This window comes from Piliocolobus tephrosceles, chromosome 2 (assembly GCF_002776525.5).
Source record: "Piliocolobus tephrosceles isolate RC106 chromosome 2, ASM277652v3, whole genome shotgun sequence".
Taxonomy (NCBI): Eukaryota; Metazoa; Chordata; class Mammalia; order Primates; family Cercopithecidae; genus Piliocolobus; species Piliocolobus tephrosceles.
Window position 1 is genome coordinate 89,878,107 of NC_045435.1, and position 17,847 is coordinate 89,895,953.

The window sequence follows — 17,847 nt, forward strand, 5'->3', positions numbered from 1 at the left end:
CCCCAGCAGTGTGTGAACAACCTCGTCACTCCGTGTCCTTGGCAGCACTGGCTGCAGGGTGGAGCAGGAGCTTCCTGCATGGACAGTGTGAGGAGCCTGGGATCCTTGGGAGGGGAGACCTCAGGGGAGTGGTCATGAGGTGTCCCCAGATGTCATTCATTCTGCTGATTCGTGAAAGCAGCTTCCTCTCAGGAAGCCACCTTCCCAGGTTAAACATACCTAGATTTCCTCAGCCCAGGAGCTCTTCTCTTGAAAATACAGACCCTGGGCTGGGCAGAGTGGCTCATGCTTGTAATCCATGGAGCTTGAGACCACCCTGGGCAGCACAGTGAGACCTCGTCTCTAAAAAGATTTTTAAAAAATTAGCCAGGTATGATGGTGCACACCTGTGGTCCTAGCTACTCAGGAGGCTGAGGTAGGAGGATTGCTTGAGCCTGGGAGGTGGAGGCTGCAATGAACTATGATCTCACCACCATCACACTCCAGCATGGTGACAAAGTGAGACCCTGTCTGAAAAAAAAAAAAAAAAAAGGAAAGAAAAGTAAAGAAATTACAGACTCTGAGGGAAAAAAGAAACCTCCAGTTCCCCCTCAATCACACCACATACTACAGGAACTAGTTATCTTCCTCTCAGTGCCTCAGTTTCCACACCTCCGGGGGAATGAGAGGGGGTTCACAAAGAAACCTGGGCTGGGCACTAGGGTGCCTCATGGGCTAGGCACCAGGCACTGTCATGAGCCAAGCATGTCGTACTGTCACAGGCTCAGAACTATGCACTGGGGGCACCATCAAAGCCAAGGCTGGGGTACACTGCAGAGAACTGGGCCCAGGAGGCACTGTCATGGGCCGAGCACCAGGAGTACCGCTCCAGGGAGGTTCCTGACAGCAGCATCACCTTGTGGCCCTGGCAGGGCCTTGCCATGACCACACTGCCTCCTTCTCAGAGTCCTGTGACTGCCACAGCCAGGTAGGTCCCCAACCCTGGGGCAGATGCCTACTCCCCACAGTCATAAACACACAATCCATGAGTTCTAGAATCTTGGCACAGTGGAGGCGCCGCACCCCCTCTGCCTCCACATCCCATTAGAAGGAGCATTGAGGAGTAGATACCCGCTTGCCATGGCCTGTGGGCCGGGGTATCTTCAAGGCCTTACATCTCCACTTTCTTCTGCCAGATTAGAGAATCAGCCATATATTGAAGGTAAGCTTCAGGGACATGGGACAGAGGCTGGAGGGGTCTGTTTGCTGGGAGCCCGTGTCTGGCTGTCCTCATGCCTGAAGGGCCTTGGTGTGTCCATGTCCTGGTGGGTGGTACATCTTCAGCAGACTGAGAATCCAAACGGTGTCAGGGCACTTCCAATTTCCAGGGTGACCATGAACACAGAAGGGAAGAGCCTTATTAAAAATGGGGGACTGTAATCCCAGCACTTTGGGAGGCCGAGACGGGCGGATCACGAGGTCAGGAGATCGAGACCATCCTGGCTAACACGGTGAAACCCCGTTTCTACTAAAAAATACAAACAACTAGCCGGGCAAGGTGGCGGGCGCCTGTAGTCCCAGCTACTCGGGAGGTTGAGGCAGGAGAATGGCGTAAACCCGGGAGGCAGAGCTTGCAGTGAGCTGAGATCCGGCCATTGCACTTCAGCCTGGGCGACAGAGCGAGACTCCGTCTCAAAATAAATAAATAAATAAATAAAAATGGGGGAACACAGTGGGCACAGCGGCTCATGCCTCTAATCCCAGCACTGTGGGAGGCCAAGGAGGTGGATCACTTGAGGCCAGGAGTTTGAGACTAGCCTGGCCAACATGGCAAAACCCTGCCTCTACTAAAAATACAAAAATTACCTGGGCATGGTGGTGCACATCTGTAATCCCAGCTACTCAGGAGGCTGAGGCATGAGAACAGCTTGAACCTGGGAAGTGGAGGTTGCAGTGAGCTGAAATCACATCATTGTACTCCAACCTGGGCAACAAAGTGAGACTCCATCTCAAAAAAAAAAAAAAAAAAAAAAAAAGGAGCAGACTAACACTAACATCCATGGAACGATTGAGTTTGTTTGGGAGGCACAGTCATAGGAGACTCCATCTTGCAATGATGAGGAAGTGAGGCTTAGTGCCCAGTCTGTATCAGCCCAGCTGAGACTGAGTGAGGTCGCAACACCCTGGGAGGCGAGCTTCATCAGCATCCAATTTCACAGTGGGAAACTGAGGCTCGTAGAGCTTCAGTGGTTTGTGAATGCTGCAGCCAGAATTCAATACCTGTGTTCAATAGACTCTTTGGCGGTGAAAAGAGGATGACATGCAAATTCGTGAAGCATTCCATATTAAAAAAGAAATTAAATTTTTTTTTAGAGACAGGATCTTGCTTTGTCACCCAGGCTGGAATGGAGGGTGCAATCCTAGTTCACTGTAGCCTTGAACTCCTGGGCTCAAGTGATCCTCCTGCCTCAGTCTCCTGAGTAGCTGGGACTACAGGTGTGCACCACCACACCTGATTAATTTTGCTTTTGTAGAAACAAGATCTCACTGTGTTACTTAGGCTGGCCTCGAACTCCTGGCCTCAAGCCATCCTCCCTCCTGGGCTTTCCAAAGCTCTGTGATGACTGGTGTGACTTTCTCCCTTTCTTGTCCTTTGTGATGTTTAGTTAGTAAGTACCTGTGCCAATCCAGACTGGGCCCATTTAAAATCTCCATCTCACACCTGGTTCAGTGCAGCCTGCTCTCTTCTCACCCCTGCTGCTGGGGCCAGTGAGAGTCAAGGAGGGAATGGACACGCATCTCTACTCACTTCCTCACACGGTCACATGGGTGGCCCCTGGAGCAGTGCAGTGTGACATTACTGTTCACTGGGGACAGGCAGCCTGGCCAACTTGTGCCCCATCACCAATCCCCTGGCTGGCAGCTCACCCCTGCAGTGATTTGCTCTTCTGCTTCTCTCCCCCAACCATCTGTGTAAACTATGGGCAGGGATGAGTCCTGGCTGATGGCTTATAACAAGCCCAGGAGGAGTTGTCTCATCCTCATTGTTTGGGAACTCTAGAATAGGGGGCACCTCCTGCTGACCTTGGCCTTTGGTTGCCTTTTTTTTTTTGTTTGTTTTTTTGAGATGGAGTCTGGCTCTGTCACCCAGGCTGGAGTGTAGTGGTGTGATCTCGGCTCACTGCAACCTCCACCTTCCAGGTTCGAGTGATTCTTCTGCCTCAGCCTCCTGAGTAGCTGGGATTACAGGCATGTGCCACCATGCCAGGCTAATTTTTGTATTTTTAGTAGAGCTGGGGTTTCATCATATTGGCCAGGCTGGTCTTGAACTCCTGACCTCAAGTGATCTACCCACCTTGGCCTCCCAAAGTGCTTCTCTATCCACCTTGTTTGCTGGTTATCCTGAGGTACTCCCGAATTCCTGGAGGTCTGGCCCTTGTTGGTGCTCTCCTTGGGTCCTAGAATCTGGGAGGCTTTGTGGGGCCCTGCTTTCCAGGGGGTGCCATCTTGGGGCTCTAGGGTCTTGGCACCTTGCAGGTGGCCATGGGTCAGAGCCATGGGGATTATAGGTGTGAGCCACTGTGCCCGGCTGGTTGCCAGTTTTGAGGCAGTGGAAAAAGCCCCTTCCCACATGTGCATGTGGCAGTGGCTGCTTATGACAGGGCTGGAAGGCGGCTCTCTCTGTCTCAGATCTGCTGTGTCCAGGGGTGTGAGGGCTGCCCTTTGCTGCCTGAGATCCTCTTTCCTTAGGGCCCTGGCTCCAGGCTTGCGGTCAGACCAACGTGTCCTGCAGGGTGGTGAAGGGGAAGCTGGTAGAGGTAGGCAAGTGGCCATGGCAGGTGAGCATCCTGTTCCTGGGCACATACATCTGCAGTGGCTCCCTCATCCACCACCAGTGGGTCCTCACAGCTGCGCACTGCTTGCAGAGGTCAGTCAGCGGGGCCTGGGGACTTTGCTTTCTGGCCTCGGGGGTCCCTGGTGAATCTAGGGATCTGGGAGCAGGGGGCCTGGCTGGGTGGTCCTGAGCTCAGGGCCCATCTCCTCCCTTACTTATGGCCTTACCATTGGCGACCTGCCTCCTACCCATGGTCCTGCAGATCCAAGGACCCCAGCCTGTACTCCGTGATGGTGGGAGTCCACCAGTTCCCAGAAAACGGCACTCAACTCCCGCTCACTCGCATGGCGATTCATAAGGATTTCAGCAATCTTGTGTCTCAGGACATTGCCCTCCTAAAGCTCAGGGACTCCATCTCGTGGAACCCCCTCGTCCAGCCCGTCTGCCTCCCCAACATCAAATTCAAGCCATCCATTGGAAGCATGTGCTGGGTAATCGGCTGGGGAACTACAGGGAAAAAAGGTGAGTGAAGGCCGGCAGAGGTTACAGGACACTAGCCTCTTCAGAACACAGCGGGCTCCTTCATTCATTCCTTTATTCACTCATTCACTCAGACAGCAAACATTTCCCGACCTCTTGATACAAAGATAGACCCAGTGCTCCAGTGGAAAGACACATGTGGCCTGCAGGGACCTCAGTTCCCAAAGTGAAGTTAAATGAAATGCCAAGTGCTTACCCTGCAGCACTGCAGGAAGTGAATTCTTGGTTATTAATGGAGTTCCCATTAATGGCATGAGGGCCACGATCTCAGGACATACTGAGGTATTGAGGCTTCTCTATCCATCTTGTTTGCTGGTTATCCTGAGGTACCCCCAAATTCCTGGAGTTCTGGCCCCTGTTGGTGCTCTCCTTGGTCCTAGAATCTGGGAGACTTTGTGGGGGCCTCTTTCCAGGGGGTGCCATCTTGGGACTCTAGGATCTTGGCATCTTGCCGGTGGCCATAAGGCAGAGCTCAGCTCTTCACCCTCATAGAACCTGAATTACTGGAGAAATCCCCTCTTGTCCTTTGGTGCCTGGATACCACTCCAAGCCCCCTGGGACACTTTTGTGTAGTCTTTTTTAATGAGCTGGGCTTTTTCAAAAGTTAGACTGTGGGCTGGGACCTTTATCAATCACCATCCCAGGAAATGGCCCTCCCTCCCACCTTAGCAAATATGGACAACTCTGTGATGGAGATGTGCTGAAAAGCTGAGGGGATGACAAGGCTGGCTCTCTGTTTCCTCAGTGACCCCAAGTACTCCCAACAGTCTTCACGAGGTGGCTGTGAGGATCGTGAACAATGACATCTGCAGACAGCGGTACCAATTCCTCTTCTTGAAGGACAAGAAGAGCTTCATCGGGAATGATGTGCTGTGTGCCCGCCCTGAATGGGGCTTGGACACTTGTCAGGTGCGGAGCGTGTGGAGTGGGGCAGGAGAAGGCTTTCACGAGTCCTGCATTTTCTTTTCACACGGCACTGGGACCCCTCATGAAAATCCCCTGGTTCTAGATCCTTGAGGCATCGCCACACTGTCTTCCCCAATGGCTGAACTAATTTACATTCCCACCAACAGTGTAAAAGTGTTCCTATTTCTCCACAGCCTCGCCAGTATCTCCTGTTTCTTGACTTTTTAAATACCATTTGATCCAGCAATCCCATTACTGGGTATATACCCAAAGTAATAAAAATCATTCTACTATAAAGAAACATGCCTGGGAGGCTGAGGTAGACAGATCACGAGGTCAAGAGATGGAGACCAGCCTGGCCAACATGGTGAAACCTTGTCTCTACTAAAAATACAAAAATTAGCTGGGCATGGTGGCGCACACCTGTCATCCCTGCTACTTGGGAGGCTGAGGCAGGAGAATCGCTTGAACTCAGGAGGTGGAGGTTGCAGTGAGCCAAGATTGTGCTACTGCACTCCAGCCTGGGTGACAGAGTGAGACTCTGTCTCAAAACAAAAAACAAACAAACAAAAAACAAAAAAAAAAAACAAAACACACGCACACGTATGTTTATTCCAGCACTATTTACAATAGCAAAGACATAGAACCAACCCAAATAGCCATCAATGATAGACTGGATAAAGAAAATGTAGTACATATATACCATGGAATACTATGCAGCCATAAAAAGAATGAGATTATGTCCTTTGCAGGGACATGGATGAAGCTGGAAGTCATCATCTTCAGCAAACTAACAACGGGAACAGAAACCTAACCACTGCATATTCTCACTCATAAGTGGGAGTTGCACAGTGAGAACACATGGACACAGGGAGGGGAACAACACACACCAAGGCCTGTCGGGGGTCGGGGGCATGGGGAGGGATAGCATCAGGACAAATACCTAATGCATGTGGGGCTTAAAACCTAGATCATGGGTTGATGGGTGCAGCAAACCACCATGGCACACTATACGTATATAACAAACTTGCATCTTCTGCACATGTATCTGAAACTTGAAGTAAAATAACAAAAGAAAAGAAAATCTCCCTCCCCTGGGCTTTTATTTAGCCTGTAAAATAAGGGTGAAATACTCTTGTCCCTGTCCACAATGAAGGTAGCGATGGCAGTCCTTCTCAGGTTAGTTTACCACTTCTGAGCATCAGCTACATGCCCAGATGTGGGTCATGTGTGGGCAGAACCCGTTTTGCATAAGTGACATTCATTCTGCAAGCATAGAATGAAGACTTCTGTCACGTGCCACTTGCACCTTCTATTCAACATTGGTTTTGAGATTTATTCTTATGGATACATGCAGGTTTTATGCATCAACTGCTCTACAATATTCTCTTTTGTGAGTATGCCACAATTTACCCAAGCTCTTGTTTATTAACATTGAAGGAGTTTCCAATTTTTTCATATCACAAACTCTGCTGCTGCTCTAAGTATTCTCACACACATCTCCCTATGTACATGTTCCACAATTTCTCAGCAAGATGTATCTGCACAGTAGTGCTGGGTCATAGGCTGTATTTACCTTCATCTTTAATAGTCATGGTCAAACTGTTTTCCAAAGTGATTGTATTAATTTATATTCTAACAACAGTATTTGAGAGTTCGTTGCTCCATTTCTTGCCAGTGTTTGGTACTGTCAGACTATAAAATGTTTTCCATTCCGATGGATGGGAAATAGTACCCGTTGCGGTTGTAATGTGCATGTCCCCAGTTACTAATGTGGTTGTGCAGTTCTTATGCTTATTCACTATTTGTGATTCCTCTTCTATGAATCACTTATTCATATACTTTGGACATTTTACTATTGTTTGCCTTTTTCATTCTTTTATTTTTTAATATTCTGGATACAATTCTGTGTTCATTGTGTATACTGCAAAATCTTCTCCCAGTTTTCCATTTATCTTTTTATTTTGTTTGTACTGTCCTTTGCTGAACAGCAATTTAGGTTTTATTTTAGTCAAATATATCATGTCTCTGATTTATGCTTTTTGTGTCTTATTTAATCATTCCTTTTCCCAAGGTCATAAAGACATTCTCCTATATTTTTTTCCTCAGAGTTTGGAAATTTTGGTTTTCACGTATTGAAACCATGTGGCATTCATTTTAGGAATGGTGTAACATAGGAATCTATTTTTATTTATCTTCTTATGTGGACTACCAATTTTCCTAATGCTATTTATTGAAAAAGTCATTTCCTGCACTGGATGTCCCTACCTCTCTCATATATCAAGGTTGTGTAAACACAAGGGGTAGTTTTTTCAGTTGGACACTTACATAATTTATTTTTGTTCTTTCTTCCTTCTCCATGTAAATTTTTGAGGCTACATATTTCCCTCTAAATATGGCTTTAGTTTCATGCCACAATATTTTATAAAATTTCTATTTTGATTTTATTTTGACCTGTGCATGGTTTTTTGTTATTGATTTCCACCTCAGTTTCCTTGTCTTAAAATTAGTTCTAAAGTGGTATCAATTATATGGAATATGCTGAGAAGGTTTACTCTTTCTAGTTTTGTGTTGAAAGCATTTAAGATCATAAAATCACTTTCGATTTGAACTTTGTATTCATCTCTTAAATTTTCACTGTTGTGATTCCATCATCACTAGTTTATTTTAAAATATGTTGTGATTTTGAAAAAAATGCACACATTTTGTTTAAAAAGTAATACATAAGTGCAAAATTAGAAAATGAGACTTTCCTATAATCAAATTACCTAGGAATTTCTACACTAAATTGTTTGGTTTATATTCCTAACACTTCTTTCTATACATATAAAATTCTACATTAGCTCTTTTTTTTTTGGTTTTGATTTTTTTTTCTTTTTTTTTTTGAGACTGAGTTTTGCCCTTGTTGCCCAGGATGGAGTGCAATGTCACGATCTTGGCTCACTGCACTTCCGCATCCTGGGTTCAAGTGATTCTCCTGCCTCAGCCTCACAAGTAGCTGGGATTACAGGCATGCGCCACCAAGCCTAGTTAATTTGTATTTTTAGTAGAGATAGGATGTCACCATGTTGGTCAGGCTGGTCTCAAACTCCTGACCTCAGGTGATCCACCCACTTCGGCCTCCAAAAGTGCTGGGATTACAGGTGTGAGCCACCACACCCGGCCTCTGGTTTTGATTTTTAATAAAGGACTGTTATATAATTTTATTCTCCAACTTTTAAATTTTTACTTAAAAGATATCTTGGATTCCTTTCTACGTCTATACATATAAATATGTTCCATCTTCCTTAACTGATGAATAATAATTTTCTCATGTGGCTATGCCACAATCTACTTAACCATTCTTCTATTGACAGATATTTGAGCTCATTTCAATATTTTTTTTACTATGCCAGAATAAAAAAATTGAATACCTTTTCACATTTGTTCAAACATTTATCTACAATAAATTTTTAGAAGTGTAATTACAAAATCAGTTGTATATATATTTAAAATTTCAATAGATATTTGCAAATTAGCCTCTCAAAGATTTAATCCATTTATATTAACACCAACAGTAGATAAATGACTTTTCCTGCATCATCACCAGAATTAGGTATTATTTTTATTTTAACTTTTGTCCTTTTGGTAGACTAAAACTTATATCATGTTTTTGTTTTAATTTTATGACATTGAGAAATTCTGTAAATTGCTTGTGTAATAGGATAAGTAGGAAGTTTCAGTAAAGATATCAAAATACAGTATCAGAATTCAAAGAGAGTTGTGTGACTGATATTTGGCTACATGTCTGTATCAAAGGGTCCAGAGGGTAGGGTTGGAGGTGATTTTGTGAGGAGAATTTCTCTGGAGAGAACTGCATCTATGAGCTCACCTTTCTCCCTTTAAGGGAACAGGGATGAGCAGGCTGGGGGTGCCTGTTCCACACTGCAAGTCTACTGGGAGTGGTACCCGCAGGATCACTCAGAAAGCCTGATGCATACCCCTCAAGGGAGGGGGACAGTCAGCTCTAAATCTGTCCAGGCTCAGGGAGCTCACAGTGGCTTGGAGGGGAGAGTTGGGGGGCCTTAAGACAGTTCTTTCCCCTTCACTCTGCTGCTGTTACCCTGGCAGGTTAGGAAGATCCGGTTAGTAAGATGGGGGTAGGAGGAGTGGAAGCTAGAGGGAGGGAAGCCTCCTACTTGCCAAAGCCCTGATGCCAATGGGGAGAAGTTTTACTTTAAATCAAGTCTAACGTTGTGATTATTACATGGAAATGAATATTCTGATTTCTGAAGTGAAATGTTCATATGACACTTGGTATAATCATGGCAATTGCAATTACGTTAACCACAGCAGGCAAAATGTTCAGGTTCTGCCCAAGGTTTTACCCGGGGTCAAGGAAGAAACTCACCTTCTAAATCAATTTTAAAAGAACAAAGGAAGTCCAAATAAAATGCTTGCTTCTTTTAGTGTACCATTTACACTTTTCAATGTCCTTTGCCCATGTTCATCTATTAAACTACTTTTGTTTTTGTTGATTTATAAAAACTCTGGATATTCTATTCTGTAGTAACTAGTGGTAAAGGAGCAATGTGTCTTTTTCAGCTTACTTTCTAATGGCTCATAAGCATTTATATATACATGTATATGTATACATACATTTGGAGACATAGCATAAAACATACGGTAAAACATCAAAATTAGTGAATCTGGGTAAAATATTATACTTGCAACTTTTCTGAAAGTCTTAAATTATTTCAGAACACAAATCTACCCCAAAACTTTGGGTACTGGAAGTTTTAACCCATTGTAAAATGCTTTACAATGTTTTACCCTATTTGTACCTCATTTACCCTTTTTTCTGGTGTACTTTTTTTTTTCCCATAAGGTTATGTAAAATTTTTATGTGTTTATATCTATCATTATTTTCCTCCATGATTTTAGGGTTTTTTTTCTTCCTATCCTGGCCGGGTGCAGTGGCTTACGCCTGCAATCCCAGCACTTTGGGAGGCCGAGGTGGGCGGATCACGATGTCAGGAGATCAAGACCATCCTGGCTAACACGGTGAAACCCCAGTCTCTTTGTGAGGCCGAGGTGGGCGGATCATGAGGTTGGGAGATCGAGACCATCCTGGCTAACACGGTGAAACCCCGTCTCTACTAAAAACACCAAAAAAAAAAAAATTAACCGGGGGTGTTGGCTGACGCCTGTAGTCGCAGCTACTCAGGAGGCTGAGGCAGGAGAATGGCGTGAACCTGGGAGGCGGAGCTTGCAGTGAGCCGAGATCGCGCCACTGCACTCCAGCCTGGGCGACAGAGCAAGACTCAAACAACAACAACAACAACAACAAAGAAATATCTTTCCTATCCTAAGATTATAAAATTATTTACTCATCATTTTCTATTTCTTTTCTTTAAATACTTTAAATTTTTATTCATCTGGATGATTGAGAGAGGAAATTCAGTATTATTTTTCTCCAAATGGGTAGCCTGCTATATAAAAATACTTTGTTGAATACTTGTTTTTTTTTTTTTTTTTGGCTATGAATCAGAAATGCCCCGTTTATCATATTCTAAATTCCCACCCTATTTTGGTGTCTTCCTACCATTTACATCTCTATGCTACCACCACTCTGAAAATTATTGTAGCTTTAGAATTCTTTTTTATGTGGTAATGCAAGTTCTCTTTCATTCTCCATCTTTTAAAGAATTTACCTGCTGTTCTCCCACGTTCCTTTCCACAGTCTTAGAATAAAGTTGTCAAAAAGAAAATCACATGGGGATTTTGGTGAAATTAATAGATCCTTTTAGGGAAATAATGACTTTTTATTTTGCGCTATTTCTTTATGTCTGTAGAGCAGGAGTTTGTAGCTTTCTCCATGTAGTTACTGCATGCTGCTTCCTGAGTCTATTCCTAAATATTATATATTATGTCCTTATTGTGAGTGGTGTGTGTATATATATATATATTTAATGAATTCATTATTTTCAGACAGAGTCTTGCTCTGTGGCCCCAGGCTACAGTGCGGTGGCACGATCTCAGCTCACTGCAACCTCCGACTCCCGGGTTCAAGCGACTCTCCTGTCTCAGTCTCCCGAGTACCTGGGATTACAGATGTGTGCCACCATGCCCAGCTAAGTTTTGGTATTTTTAATAGAGATAGAGTTCCACCATGTTGGTCAGGCTGGTCTCGAACTCCTGACCTCAGGTAATCCGCCCTCCTCAGCCTCCCAAAGTGTTGGGATTACATGAGCCATTGTGCCCAGCCTGGTATATTTTCTTTTGTCGTATTTTCTGTTTTTTATTTTAGATTTTTGTGTATTTACTTTGTAATCAGCAACCTTCCTGGACCTAGCTGATTCTCTTCAATTGAGTGGGCCACAGACATACCACCTGCCAATGTGTATGTACATGGCATGAGGAATCTGTTCAGGGAACTGACTGCAAATTGAGTTAGAGCATGCAGTCAGAAAACACATTTATAAAGCTGAGCGTTCTTTCCTAAAATAAAATCCTGTAAGTCTTCCTCATTTCTTTTTCTTGTGTAATTGCAAATGTTTAGAACAGTATTCCAGAAAAATTATTATTTCCCACGAGACAGTGTGTCATTTAGTTTTAGATGTATCTCTTGTAAACAACACAAAGTTGGCTGCCATTATTTTTCAACACATCTGAGAGATTGTTCTTTAATCTATTTACCAAGAAGATTGGGGATTTTTTTTTTTGTTCCCTCACCTTACATTTTGGTTTGATTTTTTTTCTTCACTCTATTTTTATCCTTTAGCGGTTTAGAAGTTACGTATGTACATTTCCTTCTGCTATTGGTCACCTCTTATTTTCCACGTATATATTTAAAATTGAATTATCACGTAGTTAATCAGTGTCTACAGCCTCCTTAGCAGGGAGCCAGAGACTTCCTGCATTTTCGCTTTTCTTCATTTCCATCCTCCAGACTCCTCCTCTTGTTGAAGACATCTGGGAGTTCATCTTGCTTGACTCTTTTATTATATCGAAGAATTTTTAGTGGACTCTTGGGCTTTCTAGGCCTACGTTCATATGACTTGTAATTAGTAATGATTTCACCTCTTTCTCTTTTATTTGTGTTTCACTTTTTTCATTGTTTTGAGTCCCCCTTTCTCCCCAAAACAACCTAGAGTCATAGCTGTGTTTTCTCTCACTGCCCGTATTCATGGAAGTGCTTCTTACACTTTACCCTGAAGCATGCCATGGTGCCAATCTGGCCTGTCATCTGTTGAGGGGAGAGTCATTCCTTTCTGTGAGGCCACGGCATTTGATTTCAGGAAAGAACGTTCTCCTTTATACATGTGTTTTCTGACTCTGCTTTCAGGATGCCGAGTCTGTTCCCTGAACAGATTCCTCACGTCCATGCGCCCTGCATTCCGAGATCATTCCTCCCTGCTTATGGTGTACTTTTGTTTCATTCATCTGTTGGATTCAGATTCCTAATATCTTTTTGTGGAGCATGCTTTCATTTATTTATTCATTCAACAGACACCGTATGCCGGGCTCTGGGCCAGACATGGATAACACTGAGCTTAAGAAAGGTCTGGGCCCTGGGGAACAAATAGTACCACATGGCACAGTCCACACAGCACAATGCACACAACCTTTTTACTTTTTCCTCCAGTGACGCTGGGCTCCACTTTAAGGTATGTAGAGAAAGGCACCCCTTTGTCAAATGATAGTATCAGGACGATGCTTCACTTGAAAAATATTTGTTCATGTTCTGGAACATTTGAAATAACACAAATTATCTCCTCCTTGAACGCTGGATAGCAGTTGCCTATGAAACCACATAGGCCTGTTTTCCTTTGAGTGGTTGCTCTTGGGGAATATTTTAAGTTGTTTTGCCCATAGTTATTGGACTTGTCGGGCTTTCTGTCACTCTTTAAATTTGTTTAAATGATTTCTGTTTCATAGAAAAAGGTCATTTCATCCAGAGTGTAAATCCACAAAGAGGAAATTGTCAACAGTCTTGAGATTCTGAGAAAGTGTATTTTCCCTGGATGTGTTCTAGTTTCTTTTCTACTCAAACCATGAAGTGTTTCCATTTTTCCTTCTCTTTCTGTTTTGCTTGGTAAGAGTCACAAAGTGCTTATCTGTTTTGTTGTTCTTGTTGTTGTTTTGTTTGAAACAGGGTCTCACTCTGTTGCCCAGGCTAGAGTGCAGTGCTGTGATCATAGCTCACTGTTACCTTGAATTCAACGGCCTCAAGCAATCCTTCTGCCTCAGCCTCCTGAGAAGCTGGGACTACAGGCGTGTGCCACTATGCCCAGCTAGTTTTTTAAATTTCTTGTAGAGACAGGATTTCACTGTTTTGCCCAGGCTGGTCTGGAACTCCTGAGCTCAAGTAATCCTCCTGCCTTAGTCTCCCAAAGTGCTGGGATTACAGACGTCAGCCACTGTGCCCAGCCTTGTTGTTTTTTAAGAATAAGCGATTGATTTTTATTTCTCAAGTCTATGAGTTTTCTGCTTTGTAACACATGAACTGTCCTCTTTTTGTCTTTATTAATTCCTTTTCAAGTGTCTTGAGCTGAATGTGCAGTGATAATTGATGATAATAACAAATAATTTATTTTTATTCTCTCTTGTTTGATATTAAAAGTACTTTAGACCAGGACAATCTGTGTGCAGTTAGGCCCACATCCTGTGCAATATGTGACGTTCTCATTACTCTACATTCTAATTGTAGATTTTGTTTTTACTTTAACGTTTTGAAAGTTATTTTTTCTGTTGATGGAGTGAATCACATTTTGTTTCTGAACTCTGGTTTTATTTCACTGACGTGAGATTGCTTACCTACAGTGGATCTCTCTCTCTGCTTCTCTCATGTTCTTGCTTTCTGTGGGCCCCTACAGTCCCATCAGTCCTATCTCAGGCAAGGGTCCTCACGCTATCATTGCTGGTGTGATTATCACTGGCTTCATTTTCTCCTTCATCTTCCATTTGCCCTTCCCCGCAAAAGAACATCAACTCAAATCTGTCTAATATGTGTAATTAGGCCAGGCACAGTGGCTCATGCCTGTGATCCCAGCACTTTGGGAGGCCAAGGTGGGTGGATCACCTGAGGTCAGGAGTTCGAGACCAGCTTGGCCAACATGGCAAAACCCCGTCTCTATTAAAAAAATAAAAATTAGCTGGGCGTGGTGGCAGGTGCCTGTAATCCCAGTTACTCGGGAGGCTGAGACAAGACAGGAGAATCGCTTGAACCCAGGAGGTGGAGATTGCAGTGAGCCGAGATCATGCCACTGCACTCCAGCCTGGGAGACAGAGCAAGACTCCATCTCAAATAATCATAATCATAATCATAATAAAGTGTAATTAAAGATATCTGTGTCTTTGAAGAATGCATAGTGTTGCTGTGTGTGTTTAGTTGGTATAAATTATATTATGCTGCGTATCTCCTCCTGTAATTGTTTACTGAGGCGTCTGAATTTGTTAAGGTATTCACATTAAATGGTTTTATTCTTTCAAATAATTGCCCCCACATATCCTACGTCAAATATTCCTTCCTTCCCCAAATGTCATTTTGGGCAGAGTTCATAATTTTTAGTCACTTTCAGTTATGAAATGCCTTGTCCCATTAAAAGTTTCTGTTTAAATTTAAACCTCACTTCAGGAGCCCCCATCCCCCAATCTCTGGTGCTCCTGAGGATAGCGTTCCCTGCCCTGCCAGGAGATCAGGAAGCTGGCCTGGCCTAATCTCCATGGTGAGGCCATGGGAGCCTCACATCTCCCCCCAGCTCACTCTGCTTGTTATTTTCAAGAGCTCTTTAGATATGTTCAATATTGACCTCTGGTTGGTTTTGGACAGAGCCCTATCTTAATTCATCAATCTTCAGTGAGATTTGGTATCCTTTACTGAACAGATAACCTTAGTTTTGATGTATCAAGCCTAACACATTTCTTCAGGTTTGTGAGTTTTGTTTTTTGTTTTTTGTTTTTTTTTGAGACAGAGTCTTGCTCTGTTACCCAGGCTAGAGCGCAGTGGCGTGATATGGTTCACTGTAGCCTCAACCTGGGCTCAAGCGATCCTCCCACCTCAGCCTCCTGAGTAACTAGTTTTTAAATTTTTTGTAGTCATGGGGTGTCACTATGTTGCCTAGCTTGATCTTGAACTCCTGGACTCGAGCGATCCTCCCACCCCAGCCTCCCAAAGCGGTGGGATTACCTGTGTGAGCCACTGCACCCAGCGGTTTGTGGGTTTTGAATCTTATTTTTAAAAATATGCTTCATCCCAAGTCATAAAAACATGGTCCTATATGCATTTTGGTTTCGGTTTTATTTTTTATTTTAGAGACAGGGTCTGGCTCTGTTGTCCAGGCTGGAGGGCAGTGGCATGATCATGGCTCGCTACAGCCTGGAAATCCTGGGCTCAAGCAATCCTCCCGCCTTAGCCTCCAGAGTAGCAGGGACTAAGGTATGTGCCACCATGCCTGGCTAATTTTATTTTTGTGAAGACAGAGTCTCACTATGTTGACCAGGCTGGTCTTGAACTCCTGGGCTCGAGTGATCCTCCTACCTTGGCCTCCCAGAGTGTTGGGATTACAGGTGTGAGCCACTGTGCTGGTCCTATATGTTTTAATTAGCTTTATCATTTTTACTTTTCACATTCAGAGTTTTAATTCCTCTGAAGTTTTGTTATGGTGGGATACAACTTCCTTTCTCCTTCTGGTGAGCCAATGTTGCCACCATCTACTGCAGAGCCCTAATTTCCTGCAGACGTGATGCTTTGTGTAAAGTGTGTCAAGTGTCCTCCTGGGTAGGCATCAGGTTACAGGCTCTCCATGGCCCTCACTGGGCTATTTTTTTGTTTCTATGCCAGTACCCCACTATTTCTATAATTATAGCTTTCTTGTCTTTAATTATATTTCTATAATTATAGCTTTAAAATATGTGTAACTATCTGGTAGGTCAAATCTGCCCCCAACCTGACTCTCCAATTTTCTCTCCTTTCTCAAAACCATCCTAGAATTTAAGGACTATTATCCTTCAATATCAATTTTAGAATCAGATTGTCAAGTTCCTGAGAAAACCCTGCTGGCTTTTTTTTTTTTTTTTTTTTTGAGACGGAGTCTCGCTCTGTCGCCCAGGCTGGAGTGCAGTGGCCAGATCTCAGCTCACTGCAAGCTCCGCCTCCCGGGTTCACGCCATTCTCCTGCCTCAGCCTCCCGAGTAGCTGGGACTACAGGCTCCCGCCACCTCGCCCGGCTAGTGTTTTGTATTTTTTCAGTAGAGATGGGGTTTCACTGTGTTACTCAGGATGGTCTCGATCTCCTGACCTTGTGATCCGCCCGTCTCGGCCTCCCAAAGTGCTGGGATTACAGGCTTGAGCCACCGCGCCTGGCACCCTGCTGGCTTTTTAATTGGAATTGCTTTGCGAGATTAATGTAAGGAGAATTGACATTGTTATGATTTTTAATTGCTTTTACTCTGTATTGAATAGACAAAAGGATATTTATAAAACATATATGGAGAATAAAGAATAACATTAGAAACATTCATGTACCCACCAGCAAACCTAAGACAGAGTGCCCTCACAGGCATGTTAAAGCATCCCTGTGGTCATTCCTGTATCTCAAGCCTCAAAGGCTCTGCCTGCTCCCAGTTTTTTTGCTGGCTGACATTTGCTCATGGTGCCTCAACTTCCTTGTGTGGTGTGCAATGTTTTGAGTAGCCAGGACATGCCCCTTAGAGTGTTAATTGTAGGACTACTCTAAAGTGTGGCTTGAAAGATAGGTTCCTCCAGACAGAATCTACATTTGCTTCAGCCAGGTGCCTGCAGGTACGACCAACCCAGCATCACTTTATTTATTTACTTATTTTTACCTTTTAAGTTCAGGGGTACAAGTTCAGGTTTGTTACACAGGTAAACTTGTGTCATAAGGGTTTGTGTGCAGATTATTTCATCACCCAAGTTTTGAGTCTAGTACCTATTAGTTGTTTTTCTTGATCCTCTCCCTCCTCCTACCCTCCCCCGTCAAGTAGGCTCCAGTGTCTGTTCCCTTCTTTGTGTTTATGAGTTCTCATCATTTAGCTCCGCTTATAAGTGAGAACATGCGGTGTTCGGTTTTCTGTTCCTGCATTAGGTTGCCAAGGATAATGGCCTCCAGCTCCAACCACGTCCCTGCAAAGGACATGATTGTGTTCTTTTTTTATGGCTGCATAGTATTCCACGGTATATATGTACCACATGTTCTTTATCCAGTCTATCATTGATGGGTATTTAGGCTGATTCCATGTCTTTGCTATTGTGAATATCCCAGCACCACTTTAAACCACATCCATCCTTGGCTCAGATTTTTTGAACCACCCAGTGTGAAGTCATGTTGTGAGTTCATACGAGAGTGCTTCCAGTTCACCCTCATTCTGAGGGTGTGGTCATTTTTTGAAGGTATAACTTTTCGTAGGGTGTCTACTCTGAGGCTCCTCCCCTTAGTTAGGCCCGGGGTTTTTGTCTTTTGTCTCCTGAAAACTGAAGCTCAGTTTTGCTGGGTTTGACAAAGGGCCTTGGGACAAAAGCCGTCTTCTGGGCTCTACTGACATCTCTATATTCTTTTTTTTTTTTTTTTTTTTTTTTTTTTTTT

The 17,847-nt window shown here is 43.9% G+C and overlaps 1 protein-coding gene across 1 annotated transcript in view; it reads left to right on the top strand.

The window, feature by feature from the left end:
* Positions 1 to 1,086: 1,086 nt before the first annotated feature.
* The window catches only part of LOC111555376, an 18,529-nt gene continuing 1,768 nt past the window's right edge, over positions 1,087 to 17,847 (top strand). The window contains exons 1-3 of the mRNA XM_023231364.1: positions 1,087 to 1,201; positions 3,730 to 3,907; positions 4,077 to 4,336. Of these exons, the coding sequence (XP_023087132.1) occupies positions 1,120 to 1,201; positions 3,730 to 3,907; positions 4,077 to 4,336 (520 nt within the window). The 5' untranslated portion in view covers positions 1,087 to 1,119. The remainder of the gene's footprint in view (positions 1,202 to 3,729; positions 3,908 to 4,076; positions 4,337 to 17,847) is intronic.